The 13353-nt window shown below is 42.3% G+C and overlaps 1 protein-coding gene across 7 annotated transcripts in view; it reads left to right on the forward strand.

The window, feature by feature from the left end:
- The window catches only part of ELMO1 (engulfment and cell motility 1), a 593731-nt gene that overhangs the window by 555560 nt on the left and 24818 nt on the right, over positions 1–13353 (forward strand). For all 7 annotated transcript variants that reach the window (XM_024249296.2, XM_054558906.2, XM_024249299.3 and 4 more), the window contains 1 exon segment: positions 4898–5010. In XM_024249296.2, the coding sequence (XP_024105064.1) occupies positions 4898–5010 (113 nt within the window).

Below are 13353 nucleotides of genomic sequence, written 5' to 3' on the forward strand. Positions count from 1 at the left end.
CTTCTGCCAGAATGGCTCACACAATAAACCCAAGTCACCTAAGAGAAAGAAGTAGAGGAGTAGACCATGTATGCTTGTTTTCATTCATTTGTTCATTTCACAAACATCTATTGAACAACTCCTACATGCCAAGCCCTGCTCAAGGTGCTGGGGGCAGGCAGAGACCCAGAGACACTGAGACACTTGGTCTCCCTCTGTCACAGGCTAGGATTAGGGGTGGAGGATTTACCATAGACTGGGCTCAGTGCTTAGTTACAGGAGGAGCACAGAGGAGATGGATCTAACCCAAGCTTGAGGATTAGGATATTGGGATTTTCGAGCTGAAAATCACCCTTAAGGCCATCCAGTTCAAGCTTTTCAGACCTCAGCTCCATGCAGACCACTTGAGCAATACACCCTGTTGTTATAAAATAGTCGTTTTCTGAGAAGAAAAATGTAGACTCCATGTGAATAAATATTTTGGGGGAATATACATTCAGTGGGTTGAAGAAGTTCTGTTTTATTTCTTAGCTCCTGACTAATTGTTTCAAAGAGGAGGTATTTGTTATGTCCTATTTAGTACAACTTACCAAGGAAGATAAGTCCATCCAATTAATCGGAGTTAATGGATATAAAAAGCTTGAATAGTCCAAAAATCGATCATTTAACACTATGTTGGAGAGGAAGGGGAGATGCAAAGACAAACATCAGTGAAAGCAGGGAAGCAAAATGTGTAAAACTGGGACCCAATTTGCTATCAGACTGACCTGGAGTCATTTACAAATGTGGCTCTGTAAGCAAGTTATGTAATCCATTCTAAGCCTGCTTTTCTTATCTCTAAAAATGAAGATATCAAAAATGTCTACATCATTGGATTGTCATAAGGATTTGACAAAGTCATGCATGAAAAGCACTTATCATATGCCTGGGACCTAATATCCACTTGAAGAAATGTTCTGTCTTATTAGCCCGTAACCAGAATTTAACAAGTTGTGATACTGTTGATATGTAAATGATAAAACTGACACTGTGCATGTATTTGTATTAATATATGCCTCTCCCTTGTCTTAGAAAGGACAGTAGAAATCCGTGGGAAAGAAACGCAAAAACAAACAAAGCCAGGAATAAAGCTGATACCTACCCTGCAAATCTGCATCCTCACTAAAGATCAGCCACATGCTTCACTGAAAGCTTTCTCATAACCAATGCAAGGGGGAAAGTCTGGTCAGTTAGACAATGTTCAGTGTTCAGACAGCTGACAAATATCTAATGAGTGCCTGCCATGTGCCAGACACTATTCTATGTGTTGGCAATTCAGCAGTGAAGAGAACAGACATATTTCTTACCCCCACAGTGATTATATTTTAGTAGGGAGAAAAAAGGCAATACACATGGTGAATAAGATGACAGCGTGTTAAGAGGAGATACATGCAGTGGAGACACAAAGCAAGATAAGGGAAATAGAGTGCAGTTTTAAATAGGTTGGTTAGAGTAGCTCTCTCTAATTAGGATGGTGCCAGTTGAGTACAGACTTGTAAGGGACTAAGACAGCAGGCCATGTGGGTATTTGGGAGAAGGGTGTTTCAGACCGAGAGAACCACCAGGGCAAAGGCCCTGAGGTTGGAGCAGGTCTGGGTGTTTAGTGAATAAAGAGGAGGCCAGTGTGGCTGGAGCAGAATAACTGAGGGGAAGAGAGCAATGGAAGTTGAGGCCAGAAAGGTGCAGGGAGCCCCATTACACAAGGCCTTGTTGGGGAGCCATTGGAGGGTTTTGAGCAAAGGAATGATGTGATGTGACTTAGGTGTTTAAATAATCCCTCTGATGCTGTATTGGAAATAGACACTAAGAAAACAAGTTTTTGGAAGCAGGGAAATCAAATGGGAGAGCTATTTTAATAACCCAACCAAGAGGTGATGAGAAATGATTATAGTGTACTGAAAATGAGATCCATTTTGAAGAGAAAGGACAAAGGTATTTCCTGATTGATTAGGAAATACCTAGGGGTGTAAAAGAAAGAGAGAAGTCAAGGATGAACTCATGGTTTGGGGCCATAACAACTAAAGGACAGAGCAAGTGGAGCAGGGGATCAGGAGTTCGGCTTTGGATATGTGAAGCTACGAGACATCCAATTAGACAGTCAGACAGATGAGCTTGGAGTTCAGCAGAGAGATGGACAGTGGGTAGTTGCTCAGTAGGGGAGACCCCAAGTCAAAGAAGGAATCATCTCACCAGTCTAATGGTGCTGTCTGTCTTCTGTGTATGGCAGTGGCCTCACTGGGCCTGAACTTCAAATTGTTTTCCAGAAACAGTGCTAGACTTTGAATTGCTCTTCACACACTCTTTAAATCCTCTCTCCTTTAATCTTCCTCCTTTCATTTATTGGCAAGACCTTTGGATAGAATGAAAAAGATATTTATCAAAGCAAAGCTAGTAAACCCATCACCCTGGCCTGATTGACCCCAAGCTCAGAATTTCAAAACCCAGTTATAGCCCATGGGGTTATTACCTGGCTTACCCCAGAGGGTAGACATCAGCCACAGAAATGTACTGTAGGGCTTACTTATGTTTTCTTAATGTGTATGAATTTTACGGCTACTGAGTCCATTTGCCAGGAAAGAAGAAATTGCTTTGAAAAAGAAAGTGCTGGTGGGCACCTGCTATGAGCCGGGTAGTGCAATAGAAAGAAAGAAAGAGCTGTCTCATTTCCTTCATTGCCTGGTCATGTTTTGGAGTCCTTTAAGGCTTATAACAACAACAACAAAAAAAAAAAAAAAAAAGGGAGTAACTCCTGTAGCAGCAGATTCTCTTATTCTGATAGTGCATCCTCAGAATATGGTTCCATGATGAAATGTGTTGTGACAGGCACATCTGGGTCATAACACGAAAAAGTCATAAAGCATCAATTAAGATTACTCAGAATTCCTTCAGTTGTTTCCTTCTCTTGGTCTTCATCACTGCATTCTCCGCTCCATTTTAATAACTCAACCCAGGCTTAGTGAAACTATTATTTAAATACATATATCTATAACCTAAGAATTGATGAAATTCCAAAACTCTTTCTCCCAGATTTTCTCCATCCTCTGGTACCATGCCTTTGTCTGCACCTGGTTACCTGGACTTGGAAGTTGGGAGCAGTGATTTATTGCTGTGTGCAGCTCCCTGGCAGTTACCCACTTTCTTTTCCACTCGGCGCAAGGTTCTTCAAAGCTGCAATTTACTGAGTCCATTTTAGGTAGAGCTAAGCGCTGATAATAAATAGTTTAGTGATCTGAAAGCCTGAAATGAGACCCTAAGAGACCTGTGCAGGGAAGGCTTTACAAATGTCCCAAACTATTATTAGGACTGAATTTCCATATTATGCTTTATAGATGTTCAGTTGGAACAGTATCAAATGAGAGAATGTTTGAGGGCACTTAAGCCTCAAAAAAATGTATTAATGGAGTACTAGAATACCCTGTTAGATGGCCTTATCCTTTTATGTAACTTTTTTCTTTTTTCTAATGAGTGAATCAAAGCAGTTTGCACAAGGAAAACGTGAGTCTGTGCCCATATTCTACACGTAACCTCCATGAGTTGTTTCCCCCTCTGTAGGATGGGAATGATGGGAATGATGACATTAATACTTTCCCCAAAAGCTGTTATTTTTAGGAAGGAGGGAAGGAAGATTAAGTGAGCTAAAATTGCATATTGCACTACCCAGCTCATAGCAGGTGCCCAACAAGCATGAGTACCTTTCTTACCTCGGAATGGAGCATCCTGTGAGAACAGGTTGCCTGCAGTTCAGTGTCAGGGCAAGTCCAGAGTTAAGGTGGAAGCTGATGAATGTGTGAGCCTTGACTACAGGGTAATGTGGGCCTATGGACTGTTTGGCTTGAGGAAAGGAGAGAATGTCACCAAAGCAAATTCAGTTGTGCCTTACATTCCTGCTCAGTGCTTAATAAAGACTTGTACTCTGTCTCATTTGGGAGTCACAGCAGGAAAGATTCTTATTCCCATTTTATAGATGAAGAAACTGAGACTTAGATGAGTTACGTGAAATGCTAGTCATGGGCAGAGCCTAGACTGAAACTCTAGTCTTCTGACTTGTAGATCTATATTCTGACCAGTACTTCTTACACTGCTATGAGGAATGGGCTCTGGGTCTCCGTGTCCAGCTTCAACTAGAGTAGTTTTGGCTTTACTAGACTCAAATGCTAGGGCACTACATAAAATTTCCTATGATAAAAACTTCTGCTCTAAAAAAAAATTTGAAAACCATTTCACTCTATCATGATATCTTTGCAGCATAATGGATCTCAAACTAAATTATATTGCATTAGCCTGAGACAAGATGCAAATAATCTTTCATTTTTCCCATCATTATCTCAGTCTCTATGGGCTAGAATCTGGGACAGTGTTGTTGTCCCCATTTGTGAATGATGGAATTGGAAGCAAAAGTGGTCCTGTGGTTTGCTCACTATACAGTGTTTGCTGTAGAATAGTAATCGTGTGGTTGCCTAATATGCCTGTTTAATCAGATTGCAAATACAGTCTCAGAGTTTACCTGGTACAGGGGAAAAAAGTTGACCAAGGATTGATAATCTTAGCAGTGCTGAATGGATTTTTGCATAACTTTTTATCTGCGGCTTTGTAAAATAAAAGAAGAAATTTTTCAGGACACTTTGCTCTGGAAAAACATCACTGAAGTGGCTGGTACTTTTGTGGAATTCTGTAAATGTCACAGAATCAATTGTGGTGTTGTACTTATGCCCCTGGCCACTGACTCTTAATAAACACTTCTCTAAAGCACCAAGTTGGAGGTATTAGATGCTCATGAAAAGATGCACTTGTTCTCCCCTGCCCATATGCCCATGATGCCCACCAAGCCACACTCTGTTTCTCAAGGCATGCTGTGGAATATGTGTTTTTCCTCTAACAGGGAACTAAAGGAGAAGATTCAGCCAGAAATCTTAGAGCTGATCAAACAGCAACGCCTGAACCGCCTTGTGGAAGGGACCTGCTTTAGGAAACTCAATGCCCGGCGGAGGCAAGGTATTGTTTCTGGGGACACTCCAAACTTGAATAGGGTAAACAGTGGCCCGCTCCCTGGAGAATCACAAGGGCATGGTGTTGGTTTAAGGGTAGGCCGTGCAGCATTGTACTCAGGACAGGAATAGCAGTCCAGGTCGTTTCTGGTTCCCATGCACACCCAGAGAGAATCAAAGTCCACAATTACCAGAAGAGCCACAGAAATGAAGAGCCATTCTTTGCTATTTAGTGCCACAAAACTGCTAGTGGTGGTGTCAACAATAGCTGACATGTATATGAGCCTACCATGTGCCAGGTGCTTCTGAAACTCTAGTCTTCTGACTTCAGGATCTATGTTCTGGCCAATACCTGTTACAATGCATTACTTTATAAAGCATTTTATCCTCACCATAACCCTAAGAAGTAACTACTAGGATTATGCCCAGTGTACAGATTAGGAAATAGAGGCACTAAAGGGCTAAGAAACTGGCCCAAAGTCACAGAAGAGCAAGGATTCAAACTCCATAGCTCCAGGACCCTTCCTTTTAATGACTCCCCTTGCTGCAGGAGAGCTGGCTCTCACTGTTGGGTTTGATCTTGGAGCTTCCAGCATGGATGGCCCTTATTGTCAAATCCCCCACACTGTTTCTTTTTTAGGACAGAATTATTTTATATGGGGATATAAGTAACAGTGAACTAAGATAGGGTAGCATCACTTACATAATTTCTCAAGGCAGATTTCTGAATTGTCTCTATAAATTCTAACCTCAAAATGTCAAATTCAAATGGATGTCAAAAGACTAGACTCAACAGGTGGGAAACATGTCTAGCTGTTTCTTTCCTGGACAAGTAAAGCACCCTTGACCGTTTTCTTGATCTCTTGACATGCTGCTGATTGCACAGCTAGAGTCTTCATACCACACTCTCCTAGAAGCAAACAGCCAGGGCATAAAACTGAAAAGTACGATTTGGGAAGAGGCAAAGAGATTGAAGAAGAGGCAGGAGCAAGCACAGGCATTAGCAACTATACTAAGAACACCAGTTATGGCCCAGGAGAAATTTTGGCAGAGATTTTGAAACCTGCTGGATGCCCTGCTAAGCCACAGAGCTCACCCACTAATGACAAAAGTCATTTTGTGTTTGTCAGCTGAACTCATCCCCCAGCCATTTACTGTAACTGTCCTGTGCTGCATATTCGATAAATTGAAAGTATTTCTCATGTCACCATTAAACATCACATTGAGGAACTTCGAAAGGCAGAACTTCCTGGAGGAATGAAAATGCAGTTTCTTCACAGAGAATGAGAAGCTCTTAGAGTGAATTTCAAGCTGAGCCTCAGGTGAGGACAATGGGCAGAGTAATAAGGGCTGAGTTACAGAGAAAGCCTCCTATTATTGAGACCAGTGGAAGAGGGAACTCCTCCCTCCCATTCAGCCACTGAAGGATGAGTTCATGCCCTCCTCTCATTGCATTCCTTGCATCGGGCATCATGTCAGAGTAAATGGTGTTCCAAGAAGACCACAGGGCTCAGTGGCAAGGACATAGCCCTGGAACCAGGCAGTGTGGGTGCGGTCTTGCCTCTATACCTGTCCAGCTGTGTGACCTTGGGCAGTTTCCCTATCTGAAATGGGGATAGCAATGCCTGTCTCCCAGGGCTATCGTGAGGAAGAGAGGTGATTATGAATGTAGCAACAAGAAACAACAAAAAAAGGGAGCTACTGCTGTTCTTTAAGATTGTGTAGGAAAAAAGCAGTGAGCCAGAGTGAGTGGACTTGGTGCTAGGCTTCTCAGTTCTTTAATTAACCACCTAGGTGTCTTTAGGAAGGACACATGACCTCTCAAGGCCCCAAGTTCTCATCTGTAAAGTGGGAGGACAGGATTAGGGGATCCAGGAGCTCATTTAGTCAGAGAGTCGGTTGTATGCCCTGATGTCTTTATTGCCTTTGGAAAAATCAATGTTTGGGATATATTGCCCCCATAAAGATGATTTATAAGATTTTTACTTACTTGACATTGGGCAAAGGGCACAGAAGTTTTGGGAATGGGAAATGGCAAATAGACACCCAATGCCTCTACTGCTGCCCAGCTAGAATCCCTCACAACCTAGCTCCTAGCACCAATTTAACCTTCTAGTCTACTGTGTCATGCGACTTCCCTGACTAGGTTGAAATGGGTAGGTTCTATCAGAATAATCCTGTTTCTAGATGTATTAATTACAGGGGTTTTTTGTTGTTGTTGTTTAAAAAATGTTAGTCCCGTATCTGTAAATTTTTCCAATTTTCCAAAAATGAACTACCTCCTGAACAAAAAAATATTAGCATCCAGATTATAAATTTATGAGTTGAGCTCCCTAGGGAGCATGACCATCTGTGTTTAATACAAAATCATCCTTCTGAGTGCAGAAAGGAAGGCTTTTTGGTATTTGGTAAATGGATTTGAAATCTGGTGACTGGCTCTGTGCTTAAAAATAGGGATTCAAAGCAGACTGTGCTGAAATTGGTTTCCTATCACCCCATCAAAACATTCCATTTAGATTTACACAGATTAATGAGAACATGACATTTTAATCCCTTCGAGAAAGATGTGCTTCTACATGAGATCTCAGACTGGGATGGACAACAGCCTGCCAGGTGCCATCACAGGTTAAAGAGCAGACACTCCCAGTGCAGGAGCCAGCACCATACTCCCTCTAAACTTGTCTAACAATGAGTAGGACACAGATGAGTGAATTTAAGTAGTTAACTTTATAAGGGAAAATTTGAAAGAACTTACAGTTCCACAGAACTAGAAAGTGAAGGAACAAACAGAGAGTGCTCAACTGTGCCACGTTTGGCTGGAAGGTCCCTGAGTTGATACTTGCCGATCCTTCTGCCTATCTCATGTGCAACTCTGCCACTGGAATAGTCAGATGCAGATATTGACAGATCTGGGTTTCTGGGAATTCTAACCACATTAGAACCGGGAGGTAATATATCTCAAAAGACACAGTAAGCTGGGCTGAAGTCCCTGCTCCCTACTCACTAGCTGGGTAACCTCGGGCAATCTGCTCAATGTCTTTGTGCTTCTCTTTCTTCTTCTTTCAAATGGGGATGATGTTAGTTCCTCTATCAAATAGCCATAAGGGGTAAGTAAAATTATGCGTCTATAGCACTTTGATGCTTGGCAGATTATCAAACATTCATTAATTATGTTTGCTATTAATTTTAGCTCGTACAGCCTCAGAATATAGTTGTTGGTTTTTTTTTTTTTTTTTTTTTTGAGACAGTCTCTCTCTGTTACCCAGGCTGGAGTGCAATGGCACGATCTCGGCTCACTGCAACCTCTGCCTCCTGGGTTCAAGCAATTCTCCTGCATCAGCCTCCGCTGGGATTACAGGCACCCGCCACCATGCCCGGGTAATTTTTTTGTATTTTTAGTAGAGACAGGGTTTCACCATGTTGGCCAGGCTGGTCTCGAACTCCTGACCTTAGGTGATCCACTTGCCTCACCTCCCAAAGTGCTGGGATTACAGGCGTGAACCACTGCGCCTGGCCAGAATATATATTTCTAAACACAGGAGGTGGAGTGGCACTGGAGGCCACACACCTGCATCACTCCACTCTCTCCCCAAGCTTATGCATATTGACCACGAAGTATAAGCTCTGGTCGCAGAATCCTTGGCATGGAAATTGCCTGGCTTCTGTGTTCCCTGGACTCCTGCAGGAGAGATTTCAGATGAAACCCCAGAAGCTCTCTGTGTTAGGGACACTGTATTAGTCCATTCTCGCATTACTATAAAGAAATGCCTAAGACTGACTAATTTATAAAGGAAAGAGGTTTAATTGGTTCACGGTTCTGCAGGCTGTACAGGAAGCATCACAGCTTCTGCTTCTGGGGACGCCACAGGAAAACTCCCAATCATGATCCAATCATGGTAGAAGGCGGGGCGGGGGCAGCGAGGAGCTTCACATGGCCACAGCAGGAGGAAGAGAGGGAGGAGGAGGTGCCACACACTTAAACAACCAGATCTCAAGAGGACTTTATCACTATACAGTACCAAGGGGAGGATGGTGCTAAAACATTCATGAGCACTCCGCCTCCATGATCCAGTCACCTCCCACCAGGACCCACCTCCAACACTGGGGACTACAATTCCACATGAGATTTGGAGAGGACACAGATCAAATGATACCAGCCACTGTTTGCTTCATGAGAATCTGTAGGCTCAAGAACTGCCCCCTACTTCTCTTGTATTTTAGAGATGAAGGTCTTTCAGAATCACTTGCATTGAATGGCCTTGGTAAGAGTCCAGGGCTAACATTGGAAATCATTTCAAGAAGTGATAACATGAAACCTCCTGTGAAGGATAGTGTCTGTTTCATTGACCAGCATTCCCTAAGTGCTGACATGACAGGCTTATCTTGGAACTCAATGTTGGGCAAAATGCGTTCCTACCACTCCTGCCAGCGAGGCTGGTATATCTTACATTGCTCTGGAGGCCCCGTCAGAAGACCTAGAGCCAAGTGGTGCGTTCAGGCACAGTAACCATATTGCCCTGTTGTGGGGAGCAGGTCATTCCTTTCTCCATCCCTGGTTGAAATTTTATTTTAATATTTTGTTACAAAAAGGCAGGTATAAATAAATACATATTTTCAAATTATGAAAAGCCAGTTCATTTTCATGAAAAAAAGGCACTTCCCAATAGGTCAGAATAATACATAATCATTGTTCCCAAAAGATGGAGGGACAGTAGTATGGACGAGAGGGACTACCATTGACTGGAAGAGCAGGAAAGCACGAATGTGTTTTGAGAAACAATTCTGGAAGATGTAGGATCCATACTTTATGTGTGTTTTACTCGTATAATTATGACCATTATACATATGAAGAACAGGGATTTCTGAGGTTTTTATAATTAGGCCAAGGCCCCGAAGCTAATAAGCATCAGGGCCAGGTGTGTCACCCAGGTATGTGTGACTTCAAGGCACCTGTTAGACCAAATCATCTTGGAAAGTACCTAGGGACTCCGGTGTCATTTTCTCTGAGCAGCTGTGTCCAGGGAGGCAGAATTCAGAATCAAAACACAAATCTGTCCTTTTAAAGAAAGCTCAGTGAAGTGAGGAAGATTTGATGCCCTTCGTCTCTGTATCGATAGTTTTTTCCCTTTTTAGTACCAACAAAAAAATCTTAGATCTCATCACCCAAAAGATGACATTTCCCTTTAAACACATTGCTGGGTCCCTCTTGTTTTGTGACTTGGAAAGGTTGGACCTTAGGCAGAAAGCTGACCTTGTTCTGAACACACAGAAGGCTTGGCACATTTTAGGTTATCCTTGGGAAAATTCAGAATCCTAATGGAAGTGTTCTAAAGACATCCTTTAGAAAAACCTGTTCTCCTCCCTAACACAGGACTCTTAGGGCCCTCGGGGTCAGCCCCCAGCTGCTGACAGCGGGCTCTGCACTCAAAACAAAGATGTGTCCTGATTCCATGGCAGTCTCGGGGTTTGGTTCTTGCTGTGCCCTGTGTCTCACTGAACTGGCTGGCATTTCACACCTACCAGTGGTTGCCATTGTTCAGCTTGCTGGGCTCTCTTGGAGACCCGCGGACCAGCCCCAAGCTTGTCTTGGGCCTGGATGATTGAAGACAGATGGTGGGCTACACTGTCTGATAGAACTACCTATGGCTGTTTAAGTTATTTAAAATGAAAGAAAATTTATAATTTGTTTTCTTAGTATTGGATAAAACAGATATAGAGAATTTCCATCATTGCAGGAAGTTCTGTTGGAGGGCACTGCAAAAATTACAGTTGACAGTGGTTATTAGCTCCATAACAATCTATGTGACATTGGGAAAAGCTTTAATCAGCCCTTCTTAACAGGCTTGTGAACTCTGAAAGCAGCTCTTCCCTCTTATCCTTCACACATGCACATGCACGCAAGAAAAAGATTGAAACACGAAATTCTCCCCATATTTTGTTTTGGGTTTGGAGATGAAGCCTGGCTATTAACGTACTCTCATTAGTAATTGACTGGAAGACCTCCATATTAACTCTTGTTTTCTCCTAAATGCTAGTAAACAATCTTTCATGATGTTCTCACTGCTTCCTGCTAATTGCTTTTAGTGACGCAACTCACTCTTTCATTGCCCAGAGGGATAAAGGAACAAATAACATCATGCTGGGGTTTGAAAGGAAAATACACATTTGTCTTGCCGTAAAAGAAACTGCAAATCAGGCTGCTGCTGGTGGCTGACACTGAAACTCTCTCATCCAACATGTCGACGCACTGTACTGATGCTATCCTTGTAGCGGCTCTCCCTTCAAGACAAATACACGACGTCTAAGCCTTCCAAAGCTAAGGACTCTGTAGCCTCCCATTTGATTATGAGTCAAGACAAGTTTCTCAGCGTTTTCAGCCCCTTTTTCCAATATTTTGCCATCCATCCAAGACTTTCTAATTGATGAGGAATGGAACACATCACTTATATCTGTGATGTACCAATCCTTTTGCTTTTTATCATTTTAGTAGTATACAGAAGAAGAGAAACTTGTATAGGATAAGAGAATTAGCGGCAGAGGTAGGAGGAAAACCGAGGCAAGATGGTGTCGTGTCATACAAGTCAAGGGAATTTAAGCTTTGGAAAGGAGGAAAATCTGTCTGCTACAGACCCTTTGGGTTTTCTTTAAACAAACATCAACAGCAGCTTTGCAAGGAAGATGGCTGTTTTGCCTCTTGAAACTCTTGACAAATAGCCACTGTTCTCTAATCATTTCTGTATGTAAGAATATGTTGCACAAGAGATTTCTGCATTCCTGTTTTTCTCCATAGTATTGCCACAGTTGCTGATTTGTCCTGGTTCCTACTTCCCAGACATGGGAAACATCTTTCTCTTAGCTGCCATGAAGAACTGAGGGAGCTCGTTTTCCTTGAGCTCCTTGGCCTTGTCTTTCATGTCTACCTTCCATTCTAATGATGTTTCACTACATGTAGTAGAGTGCTGTGTACATTGTAGACAGACACTCAGCAAGTATTCATTGGATAAACAAATTTATCCTGAAAGTAGAGCAGCAAAATTTTTGAAGTCTTACAAATCAATATATCTTACACGTGAATATTAAGTTGTGCAATTTACTCTACAATAATATATGTTTGTATTATACTGTGCATCAGTTAAATTTCTTAATTCCTCCCCTCAAAATCAATTGAGTGTCATTGATCTTGTTTGATTGTGACACATTGGCTTGGCTTCAAGTCCCACTGCTGACCCCTAGAGTTTACTTACCCCAGCTTGAGAAGCAAGGGATTCCTGTAAAGCACAGGCCAAGGCCTAACTCACAATAAGCCCAGCACGTCCAAGTACCACTTCTCACTGTCTTCCTTCCCAGCCTCTATCACCCTTTAGTCGCTCACATAGCCAAACATATCACCTAGATGCAGCAAGGAAAGGAAAACTTTATAGCAGATTTCTCCAGTGGGCTTTCTGGTCATCACAGCCACGTAGGGCAGGGGAAAGGATCCGTGGGGAGAGGCAGCCCCCACAGGCCCCCAAGAGCACTGCTGATGTTCAGAAAGCCATTGCCTCCTGCTCTGGAATTCACAATTCCTATTGTGAGTTACAAGTCAGATCCCCAAGTTTGCTCTCCTCATGAAAAACCCATAAGTACACATTTGCCTAATTTAAATGTCTGTGAATTACTCAGAGAATAACTGTTTTCTCCCTTTGAAATGCTCTCCCAGAAAAATGACCCATGTTTGGTATATACATAGCATAATTTTGAAATTTAGCAATTTCAAATGTTTTCCTAGCTATTAAATGACCCTTTTCCCACTCAATTTTTTCCACTAGAGTTCAGATTCCTTTAAATCTATGGATTGCCATATTCTGACTATGCTTCGGAATTCTCAAACTCTATTTAAAGATGAGGAAGATAAGAATCACAGAGATGCTCTCCTTTTGGGGATCAAATTTGGGCATTTTCTTTGTTCATTGTGTGGCTTTTACTTCCATTCTTAAAACTTCTATTTCTATTAACAGAATCATAATTAAACCATGGGTTTGCAGTGACAGCAATTTTAGAGAGAAAACCACTTTTCTTAAAATATAATGAAGAGCTTTTTAGTTAGAGTGGCTTCAAAACAAATTATATTTCAGGCACAATAACGAGGTAACTTGGCCAAGGCCTCAAAGGGTACCAACCACACAGTGGCGCAAAGGGGCTTGTAGGTGACTGACACTTGATGCCTTAGGCATTTTGATCAGGTCCCTTTGGGTCTTTCATTTATCAGCTTAGCCAACGCCAGCTGTGCAACTTTTTATGTGTCAGACACTATGCCAAGAGATTGGGATGTTGCAATTATGAAGACAGTGACTGCCATCAGAGAGACTGT

This window comes from Pongo abelii, chromosome 6 (genome assembly GCF_028885655.2).
Source record: "Pongo abelii isolate AG06213 chromosome 6, NHGRI_mPonAbe1-v2.0_pri, whole genome shotgun sequence".
Classification (NCBI taxonomy): domain Eukaryota; kingdom Metazoa; phylum Chordata; class Mammalia; order Primates; family Hominidae; genus Pongo; species Pongo abelii.